This window comes from Geosmithia morbida, assembly GCF_012550715.1.
Source record: "Geosmithia morbida isolate 1262 chromosome Unknown scaffold_4, whole genome shotgun sequence".
NCBI lineage: Eukaryota > Fungi > Ascomycota > Sordariomycetes > Hypocreales > Bionectriaceae > Geosmithia > Geosmithia morbida.
This window is the reverse complement of record NW_023336191.1, coordinates 1,101,021-1,126,476: the sequence shown is the minus strand read 5'-3', so window position 1 is coordinate 1,126,476 and position 25,456 is coordinate 1,101,021. Positions and strand designations below refer to the sequence as shown.

The following is a 25,456-nucleotide window of genomic DNA, read 5'->3' as shown; positions in this document are numbered from 1 at the left end:
GCAGCAGCAGCAGTATCAAGGTCGGTAACAAGCTCCAGACTGACTGGGTGGCGGATGCGGAATCAGATACGGGCATGCTCATACTCTCGGATTCGAATCGCGCTTGTCTTGTGGCCTTGACTGATGGCGAGGACGGCGGCGGCGCTCCTCCTGCTTGGAATATGGCAGATGATGGGGACACGAGGGTTAGAGATATCCTCCGAGACAGCAGCATCGTTGATGATACGTCAGTTTTGGATGATACCTTTTCGTTCAAGCATGGGGTATGATGCCTTGTTGCCTTACATGTATTATCAGCTCTTATCGAGAGGGTCTACACAATGTTCGTGACGATGTAAAAGTAAACATAGTATAGTATTCACCATATTGACATTATGTTTTTCCTGCTTGATTTCCATCATCATACTTCTTGCCTCCTTCTTTTTCATGCTCTTGTATCATCATCATCTTTTTCCTTGTCCTCTTATATCGGTTCTAATTGCCAAAGTTCATCTTGAGAGCAATCGTTGGCTGGCTCTCATCTGGACCGACATCGTCCCTAGGCGCCGCAGTGGACATCTGCTGCCCTGACCTGATGACTTCTTCCAGGAACGCTCTCTGACTGGCGCTCATGCCGCCCACAACGGCCCGGAAGGCTTGCTGGTCGACGGCAACCAGCTCGAGTAGCCTCGCGCTCGTCTCATGGTACAGGCCTGTAGCGGCGCCATTGCTGCCCTCGGCCGTGGTCCTGGCCAGCAGCGTGGGGATGACGAGAGACATAGCGGCGGATACGCGGTCCTTGTCGACGGTGCCGACGTACTGGGTGAGCGTGTGACAGACGAGCGACCTGGCGCGCTCTGGGTCCTCAGGCTCGCAGTTTGTCGCAAAGGCGATGAGACGAGGGAAGAGGTACCGCGCTATGCTCTGGTCTGCTGCCGTCCTCGAGGGTTGGACCAATAGGGATCGGATGCAGTTGGCGGCAATCTTGGCAGTCTAGATGGGGAAGAAATGTGTCAGTCAGGTTAGTTGTTAGTGGACACGGAGGGGCAGACACACCATTCTATCCGTGAGGCAGTCCATGACCTCATCAAGATAGCGGGCCACCAGCGGGTCCGATGCTGGTAGCTGATTCTGGCCACCTGTGAAGAGGATGGTCGAGGCGAGGAGGCTGTTCTTGACGCACTGCAACGCGTTGGGGGCCTCGCGCTTTTGGGCCTGGAGATAGATGGACACGAAGCGTCGCAGGCAGCCCTGTATCTGAACATCGGTGGCCGAGGCCGCACCGTCTTCGGATGGGACCGTTCTCGACTCGGACATACTCTTAACGAAGCGCTTAAGCGTGGGCAGCCACTGCGGCACGATCAGTTCCTGGCATCCAGGGGTGGCCAGCGTCGTAGCGAAGATGTGAATGATGCACGCGTAGAGGTCCGTCTTGATTATGGACGGGAAAACCTCCGCCGCGTCAACCAAGGCATCCATGGATGTGCGCACCAGTACAATGGCCTCCTCGTTCATCTGGTGGCGAACGGGCTGATTGCCTTCCGACAGGTTGGGCAGCAGACCCGTCAGGACGAGGACGAAGATGCGAGTTAGCTCAAACAGCTGGTCAATATCTTCGGAAAGGTCGGCCTCGTGTGTCACGTCACGCCGCGCGGACGGGTGCGCCAGGCACAGTGCGCTGGCAATTTCGACAATTGCGCCCTGCACGTCCAGTCCCTCGGTTAGTACGAGGCGATCGAGAAGGTCCATTGTCTCGGCGAACACATCAGGTCGGTAGATGGCGTGGCCCGAGACGCTGGGGTGCAGGATCTTCTTGAGAGCCTGGAGGATGGCCAACGTCTGCTCGTGTGTAGCGAGCGAGTCGCCGTGACCGGGCCGGATGGCCAGCGCCTCAAAAGCGAGGCCGAAGAGGACGAAGAAGAAGGCGACTGGCTCATCTCGGTAGTTGATGCCGGATTTCCTTGACTGGCCATTGACAGCCACAGAGTTGTCGGCCTCCTTGCCATCTAACGCATCAAAGACAAAGTTGCTGTCCTGCTCAATGAGGCTCGCGATGGCATCAACCAGCTTGAGCCACGCGTCCTGGTAGAAACGAAGCAGTGTTTCCCTGTTCAATGCCGCGTAGATAGTGTCGAGGCTCCCCGACATGGACGGTGGGCCGAGGGTCATGGAGATGTCCGGCTCGAACCGGAGCTGGGCGAACTCGCGGAGTGATTCGAGCCACAGGGGTGTCAGGGTCCCGACGTGCGGCTTCAGCACGTCCAGCAGGTACTTTTGCTCGCTGCTCGAGACCTGCAACTCGGCCCAGGCGCTGAAGACGGCCAGCTTAACCATGACCTGGGCGTTGGAGCTCAGACCCTTCAGGTCACCGATACCAGCATTCTCGGTATCCTGGGCGAAGCCCTCGAGGGCGCTAACCAGGGTTTTCAGGATACGTCCCATGCGGTCGACGTCCCGGACGATGCCGATGGAGATGAAGCTAGCACAGACACTGACCGCCTCCGAGGCAAGCTCCGGTGATGAGTCGGCAGCAAAGGCTGGTGTCAAGGCCGAGCCGATCTGGGCCTGGTACTGCTCAAGGAGCATGGCCTCGTCAAAGTCGGGATCAGGAGTCTTGCCAAACATGCGAAGCACGGCGCCGATAATCTTCAGGCCCCAGATTCTCAGTTCCGAAACGCTTGATGTGGAAGCAGAGAAGGCCATGCGTACCACATCTCCCACCCTTGCCTGGAGTGCAGCCTGGGCCGGGCTCTCGCCGTTAGCCATTACATCCTTGGAGATGAGAGTAAACGTGTCGTGCATGCAGCTGATAGCAAACGTAGTCACCTGCCATCTGAGGGGTTCCACCTCGGATGAAGCCAGATTTTCCTTGTCCTGCTTGATGGTGCCTGACGCGGAAGCAAAGCCGGCGACCTCCTCGTCGTCGAGAACAGGTACACCTCCTCCCTTACCCACGGCATGGTCATCCTGGCCCTTGGCGCGACCCCTCGTCATCTTGAGGACGGCCTGGAAGCGCGCCAGCCAGACATGGGTCTCGCTGAGGCACGTCTGGATCATCCAGTTCCGGATGAGGGTTCTGATGCCGTCGTGAGACGGCACCGTGTCAAGCACCCTCCAAATCTGGTCTTCGAAGCCATCTTCCGCCTCGGCGAGAACATCTCGGGGACCCCTCTTCATGATATTGTGCAGTCCGTCGATGGCGATATCTCTTAGTGTGGCATTTTCTGAGTTGAGGTACTTTTGCAGCAGGCGCACATACTGTCCAAAATGCATATGACCAGGCGCGTACAGCGATAGGTGCTCCAAGCAGCCGAGAGCAGCCTTTTGCACACGAACTTCATCCTCATTTTGGAATTGCCCAACTAGTGTCAAAATAAGCTCGCGAGATTTGAGCGAGTCTTGGAGGTCGGGGCCAAGAACGTTGATGAGCGAGTCGACGCACTTTGCAATGGTGGATGTCGTCTGCAGGTCCAGCTCGAGGTTCATGGTGGCTACTACAGCGACCTCGCAGTGATGCGTCTCTGAGACGTATAGCTGAGCAAGCATACCCAGAGTGCTGGGCACGTACGAGGCAAAACTCAAGCCCACAGCGTCTGAAGCAAGCGACAGGGCTTCTAGAGCCCAGCAGTGCACGGTAGGATGGGGGTCATTGCAGAGCGACATCAGGATGCTGAGTATCGTCTGGAGATGGTATCCGGCTGCCATGCCTCCAACCTTTGTTTGGATGGAGCCGAGGGCCATGGCGCAACCAGCACGAGCATTTGGCTCTCGGTTGGTCACGATCGTGTCCACGAGGAACTTGACCTCGTTGTTCGTGAAGGCATTGCCATAGACGTTGCAGAGGCGCGCGACGGAAGCATAGCCGAGGCTCCGAATGTACTGGTCAGAGTCAAGGACAAAGTCACGGACAAATTCTTGCAGGAGCTTCTCCACCGCCAAATTCTCAATGTTTCCGGAGCCTGACTGTGTCTCCTTAACAGCAATCCTCAACGAAGCGAGGATAGCCGTCGCCAGGTTTACCTTCACAGCCTCCTTGCGTCCGGGATCACGCTGAAGAGAGCCAGCAGAGGAAAAAGTGCGCATCTGCTCAAGGATACTCTCTTGCACCTTCGCAGGCGTCAAGGGGAAGGCAAAGGCAAACAGCTGGATGGCAGAGTTGATAACCTCAGTTGCTGGCGGGTCGGGAGGCTCCGAGGAGTCGGCGCCGTCAATGTAGAGAGAAGAGGCATCGTGCTCCAAGCTGCCGCAGATAGGGGAACGCAAGAGACGGTCAATAGCGTGTTCCGGGGTCTTGTCCTCGTCAACAGCTTCCACCGAGCTATCGTGCTGGCCGGGAAGCCTCTTGGTATCGAATCCAGACAAAAGCCCCGTGACACCAAAGCCCGTGTTGTCACCAACATCCCATATTGATTCAAAAGTAGCCGCAGCATTGGCGATGGAGGCACTGAGGGAGCTAGGGGCGTAATTTTCAGGGTCGGCAAAGCAGGACACGGCCAGGGTCAGAAGATTGGACTGGAGCAGGGCCTCGCTGCCCGCAGTGGGACTGAGATTGACCAGCTTGATGTAGCACTGCAAGACTCGCCTCTGGACCATCATATCGAGGTCCTGTAGCTGCAGTGCGGGTGTCAGCCTCTGGGAGATGTCTTCCGTCACCTTCTTATTCGGCAGGGTCCTCAGGAAGGCGGTCGTGTTCTGCAGCATGGTGGCAACACGCTTAGAGACATCGACAGTTAGCAAACGGCTGTTGAACTGCAGGAAAGCCAGTATGGAACCAAGGGCACACTCCCTGACGTGAGTCAGGAACGACGACTCTAGCAGGCTCCGGGCTGAAGTGTTGTCCTTGGCCAGAGGCTTTGGCAGGGCGTTCTTCCATAGGAGAAGCAGCTGCGAAAGGTGGATCTTGACGAAGTTGGGCCCAAGAGCCATGAGGCCGCCGATCAGGATCCATGCCACCTGAATTTGAGTGCTCGAAACGCGGAGCTCGGACTGACTGCTTGACTTGAGAAGGTTCGTCGACATGGACAGGACACGGCTGTTGATATCGAGTGATCCGTGCAACGGCCGTGATGGGCTCGCACTCAGAGCAGCAGCAAGGCCATGCGCAAGGCCGATGCACTTTGTGTGAGAGCTACGGCCAGTTCCAAGAAGAGGCAGCTCCCTGGTCAGGCTGTTCATACAAATGGACAGGCATGATAGCAGTTGCTGGGGGCACGCCGCCACAAAGACCTTGATGCAGTGGGAGGTGAATACCTGGACCGAGTAGCTGGGGTGTTGAAGGACCTGTAGCAGGGCATCCCTACAAGGATCGGCAAAGGAATTGGCGGCAGAGCCGAGGGATACTATGAGAGACGACAGGGCGCTGAGGACGGTGATGAGCGTATGCTTGGACGGCTCGGGCTTTTCGGCGAGCGCCTGCGGGTAGTTCTTCAAGATGTCGTTGACGAGAAGTTTGGCGGCAGACTTCTGGCCAGACTCTCCAAGGATCCTGTGGCCAATAACGTCCTGTATGACAGTATCAATCATCTTGCGAGATATGAGTAGGCGATAACGATGGTTGTGAATGGACCCCTGGCCCAGGATGTCCACGGTAAGGGTCTCAACAATCCTCACGTAATTGCTCTCGATGATCTTCTCCCCCAGACGGCGAAACAGCTGGCAGTAGCACACGCCAATGGCGGCACGAGTGCGGTTGGAGGTGGTGGCCTTGGTGAAGTGGCTGGCCAGCAGCCTGAGAATCTCCACAAGGGACATGGCCAGGTCGGGGGCGCGCTTGCCTCCCGGTGCAGGGCTTTCTGGCCTAGGAGGGAGCTCGTCCTCATCTCCGGTGATGCCCGGATGTGTCGAAGTGCGTTTGAGTTTCTTCGGCTTCTTACCCCTGGCTGCAGCATCGCTGGCGGCCGAAGGCGAGTATGCGTGGGCCAGGGCCTCGGAAAAGCAATCGGCGGCAGCGTGGCGGACCTGGAGGACGGCGGAGTCAAAGGGCTTCAGGATCGCCGTCTCAAGCTTGTCAAAGTCGGCCGAGTTGCGGAAATAGCCGGTGTGGCGGACGAGGGCCTTGAGGCAGCGGCAGGAGGCGGCAACGACAAGGCCGCCCTTGTCACTAGACGCATAGTTCCTGGACTGCTTCCATATGTCACGGGCGACGCTCTCGTCGAGTTGATTTCCCACCATTGTAACAATTTTTTCGAGAGCGGTAAATGAGGCGGCACGGAGGCCGGCATGATTCGAGGAGGACTTGAGGTGCTTGATCAGGGTGGCGCACGAGATCTGGTGCAGGCCAATCGCGCTATCACCAGCAGCGGCGAAGACGTCGCCGAGACAGCTGACGGCGGCATGTTTTGTCCGCAACGTCGACTCCGATTTGGCCTTTCCGCCGGCGATGATGGCGACCAGGTCGTTGACCGTCTCGAAAAGAAGCTTCCTGTCTCCCTTAGAGAAGACATGTGCCAGGCATCGTCCCAGGTTGTTACGGATAACCCTCGAGGGCGCCGGAGTGGACAGGTTGATGATCTGGAAGATTTCGCGCTTTAGGTAGAGTTGTTGTGCGGTGCAGCCGTCGGCGTCGAGGTCGAGGACATGCTTAGATAGGGTGGCGACAAAAGCCAAGAGAAAGAGGTCCTGCTGCTCGGTGGGGAGAGACTGTAGCTTGGGGAGATCGAGCTCGGGGGTGGTGACGGCGGCATCAGCGGCAGCGGCGGCTGGCGTCGATGGCTCTGCTAGGGCAGGAGGAGCAAAAGCATGAGCTGGCTGGGGGTCAGATTCGGGTTGCGACCGGGCGCTGGTTGGCGACACGGCTGCCTCGTCTTGGTTAGAGGACATGACACGAGACACGAAGTTGACGACCGGGGAAAGAGGGGGGGTTTGTTGGCTGTCGAGGGTGCCTGGTTCCCCGTTGTCGTTTTTCTGTATTTTCGTATGTCAATGTACAAGTTAGACGTTGGTTGCGGGGGGGTTGTCGTTTTAAAGGGGGAAACTAAGGGAAGGACAAGGGAAATGCGAGGTTGTTGTAAATGGGAGAAAGGGGGTCTCGCTTGCTTTGTACATGAGGTTGGAATTCCTGCTGTGTCAAAAGGTGGGATGTCATAGTGGTAGCTGCAGCCAATCAAGGCCATCAAACATACTCAAAGTGCACGTCCAAAGACGAAGTAATCCGCCAACAGTCCAACCCACGACCTCCTTTGCCTCCACTGAACGAACCGATCATGCATTGAGATTCTTGCGCTGGTTTGACAGAGCAATGAAACTTCAACTGCGACAGTTCCTGACCCTCAACGGTGCATGGGGTCGTGCACCGACAGCATCACCATGTTGCCCCCGACGGTCATTTGTCGCGACAGCCTGCGCCCAGGCCGGACACAACAAGTGGTCCAAGACGAAACACATCAAGGCGGTGACGGACAAGAAGAAGATGGTTGCGCGGACATCCTTTGAGAAGCTGATTGCCATGCATTCGAGGCGTGAGTCTGCATTCTCTCTGCGACTCCGACATTTGGTCTGACCATGCGCAGTCAACGGCGAAGATTTGAAATTCAATCCGCAGCTAGCGAGTGCCATAACGGCAGCAAACAAAGGTACCCTGAGTTGAAGAGGAGTCTCAAATACACAGTGAGAGAGGCTGACCTGGATCCGACATAAATAAATAAAAACAGCAAGCGTCCCCAAGTCCATCATTGAAGGCGCCATTGCCCGCGGCCAAGGCCGCTCCACGACGGGCGCCCGGCTTGAACCCATGCAGCTCGAAGTACTTCTACCACCAGATGTCGCTATCATAGTCGAAGCCGAGACGGACAATAAGAACCGCACACTGGGAGATCTGAGAGTGGTAGTTAAGAAGGCCGGCGCCCTAACTAGCTCTACAAACTTCTACTTTACCAAGCGGGGCCGCGCCGTCTTCAAGGCTGCCGCCGCCGCCACGGAGGGCGATGCTGGCAGCAGTGGCGGGGGCCCGGACCTCTCGGAACTAGTCGACGCGGCCATCGAGCTGGAGGGCGTGGAGGACGCTGAGGATATGCCCGATGGGAGCTTCCTCGTGTGGACGGAGCCCTCTAAGCTGGCCAGCATCACCGAGACGCTGAGCCGCCAGCTAAACCTCGACGTGCGGGAATCTGACATTGTGTGGCACCCCAATGAAGATACACGCGTCGAGATAGCCTCATCAGAAATTGTCGAGGTCCTCGAGATCCTGCTCTCGGGTATAAGAGAGTACCCCGAGGTCAAGGGTGTATTTGCCAATGTGTGCCAAGGGTCATCCATCACGGACGATGAGTGGGACAGAATCCAGAGATACTTGGACGTGTAGGTGTAGAATGTGTATATGATATTGTAAGAGTGCAGCTTGTAATAATAATAAAAATAGATGTGCACGATATTTCCTCATATCATCTTTCCCTCGCAAGGGATAAAACAAAAAAAACGCCATCATGTTGCCTTTGCCCGCCATAGTCGTACACATAACCCTCTCTCAGAATATGAATTTGTCACAACCTCGATACGTCGTTCTTTTTCGATTCGCAAATCGCCGAATCAAGAGTCGTTAGATCCTTGCTGCTGCTGCTGCTGCTGCTGCTGCAACCTCTTCTCCTCCTCCATCTTGCGCGCCATGCGCAGCTTCTGTCGCGCCACGATTCGGTCGTACTCGGCCCTGATCTCGTCCCGGTCCTTGGGCACGGTGTTGCACTCCTCAGGCTTAGGCCAAAAGTCGTGTACCGAGAATCGCTCATCTAGGTTGGTGCCAAAGTAATACATGATGCCGATCGGGAACAGGACATATGTTCCAAACTGCATATGGGTCAGCCAGTCAGTCTTTCCCCTCTCCCCTTTCCCCCACCTCCCCAGTAAAGATAGGGGGGATGGTATCATTATGTGCTAGAAGAGCCTCATCTTACCTTAAACACTTCCAGATTCAGTCCACCCATCTTTTCTTTCTTTTTTCTAATAAACTGTTGCGTTGTTGGGATGTCAAGGTTGGTGATAAAGATGGTGGTGGTGTGAATGGCGCCACTGTAACTTTTGCCAGTTAGGGAGGGGAGGAATCAATATTGTGGGTACTTTTCGATACTTGCATCACCCCGATATTGGAGTTACCCAACCACAACTCAGCCAAAGGTAACGACGCCAATGGCAACAAGCATACATCATACAGTTGTACCATCCAAATCATCCAAATCTAATTTTTTATATATAGTAGCGATCATACACAGTGCCCATCAAACAATTCCTTCTGACTCCTACCCCTCATATAGTATACCAGGAAGAGTAACGTCACTCACATAGCCCCCCATGTCCCATATAACTTAGGCCTATACCCAACAGAAAACCACCGTCACGAGCCGCACCTCCATCCAATTCAAATCATAAGCTGTTCCGACAGTAGAAGTAACGCCTTGAATATGCTCCCCGAATAGTAATTATAAGGAATTGAATAAGAAAGAAAATAAGAAAGAAGATGGTGTTTCCAACAGAAGCAAAATGAAAACATGTTGGGCTCGTAGACCCGCTAACTCTGCCTGCCATTCTGCTTGACCTCTTCTTCAGCATCCTCCATCATCATCCGTTCAGTCAGGCTGCGAGGTGTCCCCGAGAAACGAACGCTTCGGGACAGGCTAGCCCGGAAGCTATTGAGATCACCCTCGTCCACGCCGCTGCGCCCGTCCAAGCCACCAACAAACGTATTAAAGTCTCCGAGTGAGGCTGCTTGTGCATGAAGCTCTGGGTTCTTCACGACCGGCATCATGAGCGGCCGTCCCATGTAGGATCCCAGGGACCGTGCTTCAAACTTGGAGGTAATTAGCGTAGAGGGACTTGATGAGGATTCCAGCTCCCGGGGTCTCGCGATGGGGACGCCCGGTGAGGCAAGTGGAGCCTCGACTGGTCCAACATCGTCGCGCGCCGTTGCGGAACCATAGGGCGGTCCTGTAGCCTCGCTCGTGTCGTCTTCAAATGCAGGTGTCCGCTTCTTTGGTTTGGGAGGAGCAGTCAAGCCGCCGCCGGTCTCAAACTCGAACATGTCATCGTCGTCGTCGTAGTCTTCTGAGGAAAATAGCTCCTTCTCCTCGTCCTGGGTTTTTGATGGTAAGCGTTTCGAGGCGGGTGGCGTTAGTGGAGCGGCAGCGGTTTGTGTGCTGCCTCGTGTTTGTGCGCGAGCAAGCCCGATCGAGGACTTGGATTCGAACGATATTGGCTTTGCCATGGACAAGAAATCCCCGTCATCTGATGAGTCGTCGCTCTGGATATCGTCACTGGCAACAATGGATTTGGTACTCCTGAAGGGCGCTGTGAGTTGGCGAATACCCGAGCCTTCGACGACAGGCATGGATGTAGAGGCCGGTGGTGGAACGGGTGTGACTGACGATGACTCCTCTGGGCCCCACCCAATAGGCACTTCCGTAGAAGTCGTAGAAGCTGCAGCCTCGCTGGAGTTGTCAGGATTGACTACAGTCCATACCGTACTCTCATCCAATGGAGCACGCGAAAGAGCCCTCAGAGCCTCTGATGACGAGATCTTGCGCGGCGGAGGGTCGAACTCAGTAGGCTCGCTAACAACGTCGGGACCATTTTCCTTTCCAGTAATTTTGTCAAAGTGTCCTGGTATATCACCCTGGACTACAGAGGACACCTGGCGTAGCGGCTCGAAATCGGAGTCCCGGGGAGAAGATGTAGGTAGGACCTCGTGGCCTCCAAACTCGAAGCGCACCCGCCGGGGGCTCGCCTGGTGTGGTCTGGGAGAGCTGAGCGGGCGTCGCAAGGCACTCCGCGGGAGCTTGGCCGAGAAGTTGTCGGACAAGGAGGAGCTGGTGGTACCGCCAGTCGAGGTGCGCACGTGTGCAGGGCGCACAAGGAGTTGCATGACATCCGTTGACTCGCCGGGCTGGTTCATTTTGCCGCCCTGCCGGGGGAGAGGCTCCTGTGATGAGCTGTGTTGTCGCCCGGCCGGCGCAGCAGCCACATCAATGGCAGAATGGCTGCCAATTCCTCCAGTGCCAACAGTAGCCGTAACGTCTTCCGAGTCGGCTGACGAATGACTGTCAGCGGTAGTGGGAGGAGGCAATGCTGGCGGTGGTAGCATGGGCGAGCTCTCTAGTAGTGGTAGGAAAAATGGAGTGAAGAGTCCCTGAAACTCCTTCTCTCGATCATGGGGGCTGCTTGGGGAGACGGGAGGAAGACCGTATACCGTGTTCGGGGATGGCGGGGATGGTGACGCTAGAAACTCTGAGTCAGCCACCCTGGGCCGGGTGCCGGTGGTGGTGTCGGTTTTGGTGTTGGTGTTGGTATTGGTGACGCTAGAATGAGCAGACGCAGAAGTAGAAGCCGCAATAGTCGTATTGTTGCTTGCTTGTAATTCAGGACCGAGAAGTGGATGAGTAGGGTAACTAGCCGCAAGGGCATTCTCGATGTCGAGGGCAGTTGAAGGAGCCACATCGGCTAGAGTCTGGTGACAGAAGGTCTGAAACTCGACGGCCAGCTCATGACGGTAGACCTGAACCTTGTGCTCCAGGTCGTCAAGCTTGCGACGAAGGTCATGGAGTAGTTGTTGCTCCATGGCGGCGGGTGGGTTGGCCTTACCGGCGAGGCGTTCTTCCCGCAAATGGACCGTATTGTCTCAGAAATCTCGGGGTCAGCACTCGCATGACGCAACCCAAGATCTGGGGGCAGGAGCCGCAAGCGTGGGGGAGAAAGAGCAAATGGCTTGGCCTGGGGATCAATGTTGCCGATCTCCGTCAATGCGCTGCTACTAAGTGGTGGCAGGTTGGTTGCGATTGGTAGTAGGAGTGTAACCCTGTTCTCCCTCACTCCTTTCTCTGTTTCTTTCCTTTTCCTAGCCCCTCCGTCCTGTTTTCCGAGGGAAAGGCGCACCTTGGTGAGCTGGTGGTGTGGTGTGTGTGTGTGTGTGTGTGCGGTAGTAGATGGTCCGGTGGTGGTGGTGGTGGCTGGTTGTGTGATTATCTCTGCTGAATAAATGCCTGAGGTGCGGTCAAACCCTGCCTATTACTAGCTGGTATTAGCAGTAAACTAAAATTCAGTGCTCTTAGCGATAGGAGACCCTGAAATATAGCACCCGATATTCCTCCATTGTAAATACGAGTATTTCACAAGTGCGCGCGGAGCCCGAGGGCGAATCACGACAATCTCGGCTTCTCTGTACGCATTGTAGTGAGTGGAAAAGGAAAGGTGAGGGGAAAAGGTGATCGTCTCATCAGTATCATCGGAAAAAGTGAATGGGTCACCCCCATGCATGTCAGATCCTTGCCTTGTCGACGTTGGCTGCGTGGCCGCAGTGATCCCAAAAATAATATTTACCCAGTCGAGGCCTGTCGTGCTAATGCTTCAATGCTACCCGTATTTGTCAGTTGTTCCTTGTCAATCAGCGTCATGGCCTTTCTTGAATGACGCCCATGACTCCATCATCGCTCAATGGGGTTATTGTTTCGTCTCGTCGAAATTGCAAGTTTAGCCTGTGTTAGGATCCGGGCACATGTTGCCATCATAGGCACAGGCCGACCGAAGTCAGTGGACAAAAGTAGAGATTATCACATTGCACAATCCGTTGATGAATGCAATTGACCCTATCAGCAATGCTAGTGACAGCCTCAGCATGGCAGTACTGTAATTGACAATAGATATATTTCTATCATACACAAGACTACTAGTACCAAGGTGACAATGAAAAATATCCATGGCGCAGGTAACGGTTGTCAATTGTACCAGACGTGACTGGACTACCTACACCGCTTTCCTCATCAGGACACACTCCTATCTAAGCAATTCTGCTCACGATCGCTCCTTGACAGAGGGAGGGAGAGCTCTCTTTCCAGAGTTGCTCCGTAAATATCCTGAACCAACCACTGCAGCTTTGCTTCACAGTCCACGTACAACGCAAGCCTCCCCCGCCTCACTCTCAATCTCGTGGGCTCTTCATCGCGGTTTACGCATAAAAGCGTCATATACAAAAAATAGATTAGGAACGAGGAAACCACAACCCCCCCCCCCCCCCCCGACCAATAAACCATGTCGACCATTGCCCCGTCGGCCCAGCAGTCGGGTCACAAGCCCATCATTCCCATGTCGTTCAACGCCAACCAACCGGAAAAGGTGACGTTGTACCCGCTGTCAAACTACACCTTCGGGGTCAAGGAGACGCAACCGGAGGAGGACCCGTCGGTGATTGCGCGGCTGAAGCGCTTGGAGGAGCACTATGCTGAGCACGGCATGCGCCGCACCTGCGAGGGCATCCTCGTTTGCCACGAGCACAACCACCCGCACATCCTGATGCTGCAGATTGCCAACGCCTTTTTCAAGCTTCCCGGCGATTACCTACGTCCTGAGGACGACGAGGTCGAGGGTTTTAAGGCCCGCCTTGATGAGCGTCTCGCCCCGGTCGGCCGCCTAGGTGAGGGCGAGGAGACGGGAACTTGGGAAGTAGGAGATTGTCTTGCCCAGTGGTGGCGCCCCAACTTTGAGACGTTCATGTACCCTTTTGTTCCGGCCCATGTTACCCGCCCAAAGGAGTGCAAGAAAGCCTACTTTATTCATCTACCGAAGACGAGTATGTTCCCACCCTGCTCTCTCCTCTTGTGCTCCCGAATGGAAAGGGGAAGGAGGAAGGCGAGAAGAAATGTTGAAGCTGACCACGTGCACACAACACACAGAGGTCCTTAGTGTCCCTAAGAACATGAAGCTCCTTGCCGTCCCGCTGTTTGAGCTCTACGACAACACGGCACGATACGGTCCCCAGCTCTCGGCCATCCCTCACCTCTTGAGCCGCTACAACTTTGAATTCGTCGACGAGAATGGCAAGGTCGTTGCCGTAACGCCGGGCTCCGCTGCCCCGGAGGGATACGTTCCGCGGACGAAGGTTCTGGCCGGCGACGACACGGAGATGAAGGAAGAGCCGGTCCAGCAGAACAACCAGGCCTCGTGATGGAGAGACATGTACACAAGCACATAAGAGTAAAGGGATTTGGGAGTAGAAGCTGGAGTTTGGCGCTGCATGTACTACTGCAAAGAAAGGGTGAATTTATGTGGCTTTTCTTTTTTATTATGGCTGTCTTGTTCCTATGAAAGTGGGATGGGCACCTCCCTTTATGCCTTTTCTCCCTGGATAGTAGCCACAACCCGACGCTGGTGTTTGCTAGCTCGGAACTCGAGGTACCAGATCCCCTGCCATGTGCCGGTGGCCTGCGTACAAAGGAGAGAATGTCAGCTCAGAGGCTGTCCATTTGGGGAAGGTTGAGGTAACTGACCAACTTTCCGTCCTTGATAGGAATGGTGACGCTGGCTCCAATGAGGGCCGACTTGATATGGGCGGGCATGTCATCAAGACCCTCGGCACTGTTTTGGTATTAACAAGAACCCCTTTTTTTCCCATCTGCCTCTTCGTTCTAGGGAGCTAGGGGTAAAGGAAGGAGAGAAAACGTACTCATGACGGTAAAGAGCCTCTCCCTTGGGACCCTCCTCAGGAGCAATACGATCCAGAGCGTCACTCATGTCCTCACGAACATCCTCATCGACTGATTATTAGTACCAAATTTTTATCAGCTACAGTCGCGAAGTGGGGTAGGGTTCTCGGGGATGTTCATTGCTCACAGTTCTCGTTCAGACTGAGGGCGCAGCTCGTGTGCTGGATGAACAGGTTGAGCAGGCCGACCTTGTATTCCCTAATCTCGGGAACAGCCTGGACGACCTGGTTGGTGATGAGGTATGAACCACGCGACTTGGGCTGGAGAGTGAACTGCTTCTGGGACCACATGGTGACGGAGGGGCTGTTGCGCCTGCTTAACGAGTTGGGAGAGGAGCTGCTGGTGAAAAATGACGGGAGGAAAATGGCAAAGGAGGCTGACCAGGTGGTGTAGAAGAGGTCTGGAAATAGAGCGAGGACGAGAATGAGACTGATGAAAAATGTGGCAATGGCAGAGGAATCTACTGCGTGGTTGCTTGGTCGCGGCATAATGAACACCTATCTACCTGCCACACAGTACTAGCAGTTAAAGATTCTCTCTGCGCGGATGGGTCCCCCTCCCATTATCTCTCTCTTCTGCTCGCCCATGATGTATTTCTGGTGGGGCATCACCCGTCATCGGTCTACGGCAACGTAACGGTACTGTACCAGGTTCTCAAGCAGTGCTCCGTAATTCACACTGGCGAATGAGGCGGGGTTTATAGGCAAGCTACGAGCACGCATTAAATACGTAGTGGCAGTAGGTACTGTACATGCTGTTGAGCTCTCCCTAGAGAGGGTAGCTAAGCTTACAGCTGGCGCACGGCGCGCGGGGAGTCAATAAGTACTCGTAGCAGTCTAGATTCGTTAGTCTGGACGAGTCCATCGCTGCATAGTCCGGGGTACCGTTGTCCGACCCGATTGAGAGTTATCAGTGGTTGAGACTCTCGCTTTCCTCGTGTCCTCTCTCTCTCTCCCTCCGGCTCGCCTCTGGTAAGTCTCCAACACGCACACGCCTATTTCCCCCGCACCATTCTTCGGCTCGGTCATAAACTCGGTGAGGGGATCTCGATCTCCATCGTCCGCTATGGTTCATCAGGCTCTCGTGTCCGGTGCTACAGCGTCGACGATATCGGCATCTTGATGGGAAAACCCCCAAGTTGGTCAGGCAGACGTTGGATAGACGGAAACTACGCAAAGTTGTCTGGTTTTAAATAGGCAGGGATTATGGCGGCCCAAGACAACTCCATCGGGAACGAATGGGTGGAAGAGGGCGATACTTCAACAGTGCAATACGATCCATCCTCAACCGCACACCAGCGGCATCGCCAGCAACAGAGCCGCCACGGCGGCAATGGCAAGAAGAAACGAATTCGAAACTGGACAGCCAACGACCGAGCTGCACATCGTGCTTTTGAACGGTCTCGGCGCGAGGCATTCAAAGAACGGCTGGCGGTACGCTTCCTCACCATCTATTCCAAATTCGCATCATCGTCAACTGACTCTCTTGAGATGCACTGCAGAACCTCGCTAAGTTGATACCCAGCCTCAAAGACATAGATTCCAACAAGCTGTCCAAGCACGTCGTTCTTGACGAGAGCATCACGCTACACGGGTCTCAGCAGAATAAGCTGTCGGTGTCACTACAGCAAGTTGATATCCTCCTTTCCGAGCGCGATGAGATCCTCACCGAGCTGAATCAGTGGCGGATCGGAGCCGGCCTCAGTCTCCAACAACCACGGCCGCTGCCTGATATGCCCGATGACCCTCAGCCAGCACTGCAACAAACTGCTGCCACTGCCGCCACATGCGAAGGAGGCCCATCACTGCCTCTCGGTGGCGGACTAGTGGATGACCGGGAGGAGAGTCCACCGAGTCTTGACGGGAAGTATCACTCGGGAGGAGAGCCGCCCTCTTTTACAGTGGTGGATGGTCTGGAGACCATGCCCACTACAGCTTCTGCTGCTGCGCCCAAACCGACGGCAGCGGCGGACCCTACATGGGATACCCTCGCCCTGTCGACTGTCGGCCCCGATGGACGTGGGGTATCCGAGCTAGATCTACGAGATTGCATAGCACCAGCAAATCCCTTTGTGGACAATAGTCTCGAGGATTTCAGTTTGAGAAGCTACGAGCTGAATGACATGCCGTTTGATGCTGAGGCAATGCAGATGCAGATGTCTAGCCAGCTAGGCATCCCCGATGGTATGAATGGTGGTCGACGACAGCAGCAGCAAGGGACTCGAATTTCATGGCGTTCAAACTATATCTGATATGTATCCAATTTCCATCTCTCCCTCTTTAATACGGTAGCAAACATCGAAGTGAACACCGCCTACCCGAGAGCCTTCAACGCAGCCTCGACCTTGTCCTTGCTGCGATTCTCTCCACCGGTGAAGAGTTCGAGCGCAATAGCCAGCCTCTCCTTAGATGTAGGGTCTGCCTCGATAGCCTTTGTGAGCTCAGCGCCCCCGTTGGCGAGGTAATCAATGTCCGTGCTAGCCAGTTTGCCATCCCAGTTGGGTGGGGCGAGTGGGTCGATGGTAGCCAGCTTCCTAAGCCTCTGGGGAACAGGCGCAGGATTCTTGTACACGTGGCTAGGTTTGGGGCTGCCCTCGCCGGGCTGCTTGGAAGCATCATACTTGAGCTGGGCGAGCTGGTTCAGAACCGTGTGCGAGATGGTGGCAGAGTGGCAGCCCAACTCGCCGGCCGCCATGCACTCCTGCGGGGAGATGAAGCTGGCATTCTTGAGGAAAGGCTGCTCCCGTCCAGTCTCCTTGTACAGCCGGCGGTATGTCTCGAGGATATGGAATACGCGGGCGCTCATGGGGTGCTGGGTTGCGGGGTCGGCGACGTCGGGCCAGAGGGATAGATCATCGTGTGCGCGGGTCTCTGAACATTCAGTGAGCGACCGTCTCCCACATGCATACATTGCATCGAGCAAGAGTTGTCTTACCATTGAAGTAAGGACTGATATAAAGCATGCCGGCTTGACTGCAGGCAATGGCCTGGGGAAGGCCGAACAGCGCCGTACCCAAAGTTGGGATACCCTCGGAACTCAGAACCTTGGCGGCATTGAGGGCGGCTCCCGTGGAGGGAATCTTGATGCAGTACCTGTCACGGGTAATGCCCGCACGGGTGAATTCCCGGTCGTACAGATGAGCGTGGTCGAGGGTGGCCTGTGTATCATAGGCCTTGGAGGGGAGGGTTTGGAGGAGGACCCGGCCGTGAATGGAGTCGATGTTCTTCTTGCACATGAGGACGGCCTTCCAAGTCTTAGTTTCTGCTCTGCTTTTCTCCTTCTCAGAGAAGTAGAGGGGAGGGGGGGGGGGCGGATATTGCGAAAGGGATCAGGGACACACCATGCGAGTGTAGATAGCTAGCCATCCTTGGTCCTTGAGCTCTTTAGCCGTCTCAGCAAGAAGGTCGGCGTTGGAAGGATGGCCGAGCTGGATATCGACCCAGAGCTGATTGCTCGTCTGGTCATGGGGCTTGACAGGCATGGACTTGACGTAGTCGGGGTCCATCCAGTCGACATCAATGTTGACTATGGACCCATGGTCAGCAAGGGGCAGATAGTGAAGAGGAAGAGGAAGCGAGAAGGTGACATACGCTGTTCTTCAAGCTTCTCGAGCCATGTTGGTGCCTCGACGCTTCCCATTGTTTCGAAGATTCTTGCTTTGAATGATACACAAGAGATTGGCGAACCCAGTCGTATAGCTGGCTACTGGCAAGTTGATAATAAACTCCGAAGCTGATTGAGATGGTGTTTTTGTTCAAGAGGAAACAAGTCAGGAGTAGGGTACAGCCTCTTATATAGAGCAAACCACAGCAACGCCGCAAGTAGCACAATGAGCCCCAGACCCCTCACGATTGACGATAAGTGGCACCCAGGTGCCGGGAGAGCCCAGGGAAGTCGGAGAACAGCTCTCCATACCCCTACCGAGCCCAAGGAAACAGGAGTACAGCTATCCATATGTCTACGTGCCCAATGAAGCTGTTGTCGCCAAATCATATGGAGTAGAGTCTCACCCGTCATCGGCAGCAAGCAGCGGGCAGCGAGTCAATGAGTGGGAGAACGTGGTCGGCCTCACGACCAGCCAGGTCAGACAGACGCGCATGCCCAATTAATCTACATGGTGTGGAGAAGCGATTCCAATCTGTCCTGCACAGGGCAAAAAAGTCAGTCTATGGGACACACGCAGGGCAAAAGAAGGGAAGTGAGAACGGACGCTCATGGGTCGCAATGAGCTTTGGACACACGCAGGGCACAAACGATAACCCCGCACGAGGGAGGGGAAGAGGAACGATGTGATGAGTGGGGGAGAAAGGGGATTGAGAATTATTCATCCACCCCTTCCTTTTTTCATTTCCGCCGGGTTTTGTCAGTCACATGAGAATTCTGATCTGCGTAAGACTTGACTTCCCCCACATATCTGATTTACCCCGGATTCTCAATGGGAGACCCACCAGCTTCGATCGGACAGCAAATACGGGCCTTTCCTGAACTGGTAGACTTAAACTGCCCTGCACAGGTTCCCTACTCCCCATGTACTCGTAGCCCTGCACAGGTTCGCTTATTGTCCTGTACAGGTCAAGAGTGCATCCATGGGACGCCGGTTTCGGCAGCAGGTAAGATATCACCGAGGAATGGCAGTGGTTGGGGTTGAAGCTGATGACGGTATCTCCTGTTGGGGGAAAAGAAAACGTGGGTTTGTTCAATGTCTGATGCCATTTCCCCCTCAAAGGTTATTTTTCTGTGGCTCCACCCCCAGATTCTGGCACATCCCCGGTCTGTTTCTAGCGTGGTCTTCATGCTCAATGTCCTTTCCGATATGGCAACACTCAATTCTACAGAGATGTGTTGGTATCTGAGATATCATCTTGAATGCTTCTATGTAGACAAATGTGCTTTTTGAACGACGGGATGTGTGCCTTGGTAGAGTCAAGGGATGTTCAAGCAGCGTAAGAATACCCAACCCATGGAAAAGGTAGACAGATAGAGAGGAAATACTGATTCTATTCCGCTAGTGTCAACATTCCCATCGTGAGATGGTGGCACGACACGGAAGGTGCCACCCCCCTCCTTCTTTCCCCGGCTAACGGATCCCAGCTCCCATTCAAAATGACGAAGCCGAATGTCCCCAAATACAGGAGTACATCTTCTGTGTATCTTGGATTCAGTATTTAAGTGTTCACAATGGCCCTCCATCCCGCTCGTTTCTGCCCCCACTGCCTTCATAGTCATTATCTCCTGAAGCCGTTTCTGTTTACATCCTGCTTGGACCTTCCCCCTTCTGCCGCCGTGTAACTTGACGATGGGTACGAGTATAGACACCAAGGACATCAAAAACGGCGGTGGACTATCCCACGTCGAGAATGTTCACTACGGGGATTCTCGCAATGTCAATGCCAAGTATGTCGACCGTCAATTCGCCAATCAGCCACTAGAAGCTCATGCATGCGTGCTAACCTCAATCCTAACAGGATATGGAACCCTCTAACTGGTATCCCCAAGAACGAACTGCTCTCTCAGGTGACAGCATTCTGCGAGGAATATGGCTTCCAGGATAGAAGGGATGTCTTCATCCGAGGAGCCCTGGCCGCCCAGAATGCAAACGACTACGACACGATTCCAGACCTGACAGACGAGGACAAGTACTTCCTCCAGCGAGAAAAGACGCACCGCTGGCACCTCCCTCGGTCCCTGTACTTCACCATCGCGTTGTGCTCTCTGGGCTCCGCCATCCAGGGCTGGGATAACACGGGTGCCAACGGCGCCAACCTCTCGTTCCCCGTCGAGTTTGGCATCGAGGACAACGGCTGGCTCATCGGCGTCATCAACGCGGGGCCCACCCTCTTCGGCCTGATCAGTGCCTGGGCCGCCGATCCCGTGAACAACCTCGTGGGTCGGAGGGGGACCATCTTCCTCACCGGACTTTTCTGCATCTTCCCCGTCCTCGCGCAGGCCTTCACCCAAAACTGGTGGGGGCTCCTCATCTGCCGCCTGTTCATGGGTATCGGTATGGGAATCAAGATCTCCACCATCCCCGTCTTTTCTGCAGAGGTGGCGCCTGCTGCCATCCGCGGTGGTCTCGTCACCAGCTTCCAGATGTGGGTGTCTTTTGGAATGTTCATCGGATACTGCTCTAATCTGGTCTTCTACCGCGCCGGTAAGCTCGCCTGGAGGTTCCAGCTTGCAGCAGCATTTTTTCCGGCCATCCCTATTGTCATTTTGGTCTGGTGGTGTCCAGGTAATATATTGACCCCTTTACCAACCCCTTTAACAACCCTTCCCCCCCCCCCCCCCGGCAACGCACTACGTGACGGTGCCGTAGTACTAACTCTTGTATGTGTGGATAGAATCCCCCCGCTGGCTCATGAAAAAAGGTCGCTACCAAGAGTCGTTCGCGTCCTTCTGTCGACTGCGAAACTCGGAAATGCAGGCAGCCCGAGACCTCTACTACGCCCACTGCCAGGTCCTTGAAGAAAAGGACGCCTTTGCGGGAGTCAGCTTCCTCCACCGTGCATGGGAGTTGGCTGCAGTTCCCCGACTACGGCGCGCAACCATTGCCAGCGCCTGGATTGTCATCAGCCAGCAATTCTCCGGGATAAATATGTTAGTTTTCTCCTCTTACCTCAGGAAGTAGTAGCTTCCTGAAGCATTACACCTTCCATCTTATCAATACTAAACCCATCGCAGCATGGCATTCTACAGCTCCACCGTCTTTGCTGAGGCAGGATACTCGACCCTCAGCTCCCTCCTGGCCTCCATGGGCTTCGGCATCGTCCTCTTCGTCACCTCCATTCCCGCCGTCTACACGATGGACACGTTTGGCCGGCGTAACCTTCTCCTTGTTACCTTCCCCAACATGGCCTGGTGTCTTCTGGCTGCTGGCCTGTGCTTCCTCATGCCCACTAGCAATGATGCGCGCGTCCCGTGCATTGCCTTTTTCATATATCTATTCACTGCTTTCTACGGGCCAGGTAAGAGACACCTGTATACGCATACAGCAATGAATCATAGTGCTGACTGTGATCATGTCATCAAGGCATGGGCCCTCTACCATCCATATACTTCTCTGAGGCATTCCCCCTGTCCCACCGAGAGCTAGGCGCAGGTTTCACCATCTGCGTTAACAACGCCGTCGGCAGCGCCCTAAGCTTGACTTTCCCCTCGCTCCTGGCCAAGACTGGTCCCACCGGCGCCTTTGGATTCTATGCTGGTCTCAACCTGTTGGCATTCTTTGTTATTTTCTTTATCGTTCCAGAGACTATGTGAGTCCTCTCCGTTTCTCTCTCTCTCTTTCTCTCTTTTGTTTCATCTAGTATTTATCTTCCTGGAGAGCACACTAACTAGTCATAACATAGGAAACGCACACTCGAGGAACTCGACTTTGTCTTTGGCGTGCCCACGAGCCGTCACATCTCCTACCAGGTGAGAACGTGGCTGCCGTGGTGGACCAAGAAGTACATTCTGTTCCAGCGAGATGCCAAGCTTGAGCCTCTGTACAAGCTAGACGGGGCTGTAGATGCGAACCATGATGACGATGCATAGTTCGAGCTTACATTGTCCGAATCCTCCAGGATCTGTTTCTTTCTTTTTTTTGTATAGGCCCGAGAAGTGTACTTGTCCAGTTTTTCCTTGTTCGGGTGTACCAGTGTCATGTATAAAGTCTTGTAACCATTTCGATATGTTACTCTCGTCTACCAACTGATATCGGGCGCCTTGTACGTCCATCACTGTCTCGCACAAGATGTTGTTAAATTGAAAGCTGAGCCATAATAAGCAGTTATGTTCTTTTCTTCTGCTCTAATACATGTGTTCTACTAACCAGAAGAGTTGACCAATAGACCAAACAACGCCATTCCAAAAATGCTTGAAAGATAGGAAAAAGAGGGGGAGAAGGAAAGGAGGATAGATACTGAGGGCGGTAATGAGAGTATAGAGATGACTACAGGAAGATCGTGCTAAGTAGGAAGAAATTTAAGAGTCTTTTTCCAGTTCATAGAAGAGGAGGTAAACCTCTCTCTGCATACCGAGCAGCTCACTCGTCTTGCACTCACGGACTTTCTCATCACTGACGCGCCACCACTTCTCAGGTAGGGACTTGCGCTTCTTCGCAGACGGAGGGTGACTCTGCTGCTGCTTCTGCTTGTTCCCACTGCTGGTGCCCATGCCGTCCTGGCTAGATCTGGATCTAGGCGGGGCGGCTAGTCTCGAAAAGGCAGACTTGGTAGATGCAGCGACGGAGCGAAGACTTCCCGAGTCCGTGTCGTGACTGCTGTTGTTGTTGGTGTTGTTGTTGATTGATGATGGCGGCGGAACGCTACGCCGGGGGGGAGGAGTACCGGTGCTGGCTTGGGCGGTAGTAGACTCGAGGGAAGGGGTGAATACATCGCCTGCCGAGACGGAGGGTGAGGACGACGTGCCGCCGAGGACTAGATCGGGCGTCGACACGGCAGGACTAGGGAGGTTTGCGGGGGCGGCGTTGTTGTGCGCGACCGTCGACTTTCTGGCGGCAGAGAGCATCTCGGGCGTGGAGGCCGGGGTCGGGGTGCGCGAGTAGATGTCGGAGGGGCGGAAGGTATCGACGTTAGCAAAGGGCGGCCGGTGCGTAGACTGACGGCGGAAGGCCTCATAGTGGCCGCTGTTGTGGCCGCCCTTGTGGGTGACAACGCCGAGGAGCTTGTAACGCCTGCGCGAGTCGGCGGCGATGCCGCCGAGCGGGAGGTGTTCGGGAAAGGACACCTTGGCCGAGTTCTTGGTCATGGTGGCACCGCCGCCGTAGATGGACCGCGAGAGGTGAACGGCCAGGATCTGCGGGAAGATGGTGATGCGGGTCGTCTTGGAGATGCGGCGGCGGGGCGCGCGTGCGCCGTCGCCGTCACCCAGGTCCACGCCCGCCGGGGGGTGCTCCGGGTCCGTGTCGATGGCGTGCGTCAGCTTGGCAATTGCCTCCGCCACCGACGCCGTCGCACCTTCCCTGTCCCTCTTCTTCTCCAGGTTCTCCCGGGCCTGCAGGAGTCGGCACTTGTCGCACTTGAAGTCATCAATGTACTCGGTCTTGAAGACAGCGTCAAAGCAGCTCGCCAACGAGGTCGACGGCACCTGCGGCACGGCCAGGGTGAGCGTGCAGAACGTCTCCTCGCGCGGCTTCGGGAGGTACCGGCACGTCGTGCACTGCAGCTGCGACTCGTACTTGCCCTCCATGGGGAAGGCGTCCTCCTCTACATCGATGCGAGGTATCCTCCTCCCAGACGTCAGCCTGCCATCTCCCTCCTCCGTCGCCTCCTCCTTCTCCTCCTCCTTCTCCTGCTGCTGCTTCTTGTCCTTGTCTACGCCTTCGACCGACAAGTCTGGTACCTCTGAGACGACGACCAGCGAGCCACTCGTATCGCTGCCGTCCGACGCGGTGATGCCGTACGTGCGGGCGCGCTGCCTCGCCCTCCTGCCGGCGTGGTACTCGTCCTTCAGGCGCTCGGCGATGATCTGCAGGAACTCCTGCGCATCCTGCTGCTGACGGCTGATGCGCTGGCGGAAGGCCGTCTCGAGCACGCGGACCAGAGGGAAGGGTGAGATGGACTTCTTGTAGATGGGCCTCTCGTTGAGCGCGTCAATCATCTCCTTGAGACCGAACGTCAGCAGACCTTCCTGCAGACCCTGGATCTTCCACTCGGCCATATCCGCCGCGCCGCTGCCGTGAGGCTGCACGAGCTGCGCGTACACGGCCGGGTCCTCAATGTGCCGTCGATGCGTCTCGCGGATCAGGTACACGCGCAGGTCGTCGAGCCCGGCCAGCGCCTGCAGCACCGAGTTGATGAAGCAGTCGTTTGCCGCGTTGCGGAGGCCGACAATCGTCTTCTTGCGCGACGACTTAGTGCCATCGTCGTTGTCCAGGGCAAAGGTAGGGCCAAAGACGTATACCAGCGCTACTGCTGCCAGGGATGCGCCCGCCGCGTAGGCCACTGTCCCCGATTTGCTTGTCATATTCGATGATGGTGACGGAACGTGTCCTCTCTTCTTCCGCCAGTCGGTTTAAGGGAAGGGAGTGGGGGGAGAGCCCCCAAGGCAGAAAACAGAGAGGCTTCTCGATCAATCGGTTGGGCCGCCCACGCAGGAGGAGGGGACAGGTTCAAGACGGCTTTGGGATGTTTCTCGAAATCAGAGCAGCGTCATTGGCAAGATGGTTTGCGTACTCTGGGTAGAACTGGGTCGTCGGTTAGATTGGGGGAGGTCGCGGCTGGACGATCAAGTTCTGGATCGGGGTAGTCGGGCAGCACAGTCGAGGGTAAGATCCTGCTGGGAGTTCTTACCACGTCGCAGGTGATTCGCTTGCCAAGGTATAAAGAACAAGAAGAAGGGCTAGTAAGGCATCACGGGTATGTGAAAGAAAGGAGAGTCGTGATATGACAGGTATTCCTTAATTCCTCGTACGGTGACTGGGTGGATCGAACTGGTGCTAACAATTAATTTAGTATAGTGGGGTCCGTTCCTTTCTGTCTGCCTACTCGTACTTTGCAAATGTCCTATCACCTCGACTGAGTAATGCTGCTGGTTCCTCCATCATCATAACCGAGACTTCACTTTTACTCGTTCTGCCCAGTTTGCGATTCAGCAACTGGCCTAATTAATAGTTCCTTCTCCTTGACTCTTCTAAAGAGGGGAGAGTGACAGGGTAGCTGGCCTATGATGATGATGGTGATGATACTCTTGCATATATTCGCTCACCAATCTTCATTGTCTACCAGAAAAACGAGCCTGTCTTACAAGTTTTATTATTCAGCTTTTACTTTACGATTATGCTACTCCGTGCTCGTACTACTCCGTACTCGAGCCATGTTTAGCAGTTTCTAGCGATAAGCATGGAATGTTTGACTCTTCGATGACAGCGAGACAAGACCTCGCTCGACATAGCGAGAAGCGAGAATTTGTCCAGGATAGCCGGCCAGGCGGAACCATTGGAACTCCGAACGGAAAACACGCGGATGCTCGTTGATCTTACATGTATTTGGTCAAGCTGGACAAAGACGGACAAGAGC

General features: G+C 55.0%; 10 protein-coding genes across 10 annotated transcripts; 4 read left to right on the top strand and 6 right to left on the bottom strand.

The window, feature by feature from the left end:
* Positions 1-474: 474 nt before the first annotated feature.
* GMORB2_5830 (HEAT repeat protein) lies at positions 475-6,798 on the bottom strand (the record flags this gene model as incomplete). Its single annotated transcript, XM_035467800.1, has 2 exons — positions 475-972; positions 1,036-6,798. The coding sequence occupies 2 exons, from the start codon at positions 6,796-6,798 to the stop codon at positions 475-477; spliced, it is 6,261 nt and encodes a 2,086-aa protein (XP_035322766.1).
* A 418-nt stretch (positions 6,799-7,216) lies between these two features.
* On the top strand, positions 7,217-8,381 carry GMORB2_5829 (Pfam:DUF28; the record flags this gene model as incomplete). Its single annotated transcript, XM_035467799.1, has 4 exons — positions 7,217-7,436; positions 7,488-7,550; positions 7,629-8,274; positions 8,336-8,381. The coding sequence occupies 4 exons, from the start codon at positions 7,217-7,219 to the stop codon at positions 8,379-8,381; spliced, it is 975 nt and encodes a 324-aa protein (XP_035322765.1).
* Positions 8,382-8,440: 59 nt separating this feature from the next.
* GMORB2_5828 (uncharacterized protein) lies at positions 8,441-8,894 on the bottom strand (the record flags this gene model as incomplete). Its single annotated transcript, XM_035467798.1, has 3 exons — positions 8,441-8,477; positions 8,615-8,757; positions 8,865-8,894. The coding sequence occupies 3 exons, from the start codon at positions 8,892-8,894 to the stop codon at positions 8,441-8,443; spliced, it is 210 nt and encodes a 69-aa protein (XP_035322764.1).
* Positions 8,895-9,475: 581 nt separating this feature from the next.
* On the bottom strand, positions 9,476-11,518 carry GMORB2_5827 (uncharacterized protein; the record flags this gene model as incomplete). Its single annotated transcript, XM_035467797.1, has 3 exons — positions 9,476-10,977; positions 11,150-11,178; positions 11,274-11,518. The coding sequence occupies 3 exons, from the start codon at positions 11,516-11,518 to the stop codon at positions 9,476-9,478; spliced, it is 1,776 nt and encodes a 591-aa protein (XP_035322763.1).
* Positions 11,519-12,984: 1,466 nt separating this feature from the next.
* Positions 12,985-13,897, top strand: GMORB2_5826 (cleavage and polyadenylation specificity factor subunit 5; the record flags this gene model as incomplete). Its single annotated transcript, XM_035467796.1, has 2 exons — positions 12,985-13,522; positions 13,626-13,897. The coding sequence occupies 2 exons, from the start codon at positions 12,985-12,987 to the stop codon at positions 13,895-13,897; spliced, it is 810 nt and encodes a 269-aa protein (XP_035322762.1).
* Positions 13,898-14,058: 161 nt separating this feature from the next.
* On the bottom strand, positions 14,059-14,725 carry GMORB2_5825 (thiamine phosphate synthase YjbQ, UPF0047 family; the record flags this gene model as incomplete). The annotated part of the gene is made up of 4 exons (XM_035467795.1): positions 14,059-14,154; positions 14,220-14,307; positions 14,396-14,486; positions 14,563-14,725. 4 exons carry the CDS (start codon positions 14,723-14,725, stop codon positions 14,059-14,061), a joined length of 438 nt encoding a protein of 145 aa, XP_035322761.1.
* A 915-nt stretch (positions 14,726-15,640) lies between these two features.
* GMORB2_5824 (Helix-loop-helix DNA-binding domain) lies at positions 15,641-16,686 on the top strand (the record flags this gene model as incomplete). Its single annotated transcript, XM_035467794.1, has 2 exons — positions 15,641-15,868; positions 15,937-16,686. The coding sequence occupies 2 exons, from the start codon at positions 15,641-15,643 to the stop codon at positions 16,684-16,686; spliced, it is 978 nt and encodes a 325-aa protein (XP_035322760.1).
* A 62-nt stretch (positions 16,687-16,748) lies between these two features.
* On the bottom strand, positions 16,749-18,074 carry GMORB2_5823 (transaldolase; the record flags this gene model as incomplete). The annotated part of the gene is made up of 4 exons (XM_035467793.1): positions 16,749-17,305; positions 17,370-17,679; positions 17,776-17,960; positions 18,026-18,074. 4 exons carry the CDS (start codon positions 18,072-18,074, stop codon positions 16,749-16,751), a joined length of 1,101 nt encoding a protein of 366 aa, XP_035322759.1.
* Positions 18,075-19,731: 1,657 nt separating this feature from the next.
* GMORB2_5822 (Sugar (and other) transporter) lies at positions 19,732-21,971 on the top strand (the record flags this gene model as incomplete). Its single annotated transcript, XM_035467792.1, has 6 exons — positions 19,732-19,829; positions 19,901-20,667; positions 20,777-21,032; positions 21,117-21,400; positions 21,466-21,691; positions 21,785-21,971. 6 exons carry the CDS (start codon positions 19,732-19,734, stop codon positions 21,969-21,971), a joined length of 1,818 nt encoding a protein of 605 aa, XP_035322758.1.
* A 429-nt stretch (positions 21,972-22,400) lies between these two features.
* On the bottom strand, positions 22,401-24,404 carry GMORB2_5821 (ubiquitin carboxyl-terminal hydrolase 16; the record flags this gene model as incomplete). Its single annotated transcript, XM_035467791.1, has 1 exon — positions 22,401-24,404. The coding sequence occupies one exon, from the start codon at positions 24,402-24,404 to the stop codon at positions 22,401-22,403; it is 2,004 nt and encodes a 667-aa protein (XP_035322757.1).
* Between the last annotated feature and the right edge of the window lie 1,052 nt (positions 24,405-25,456).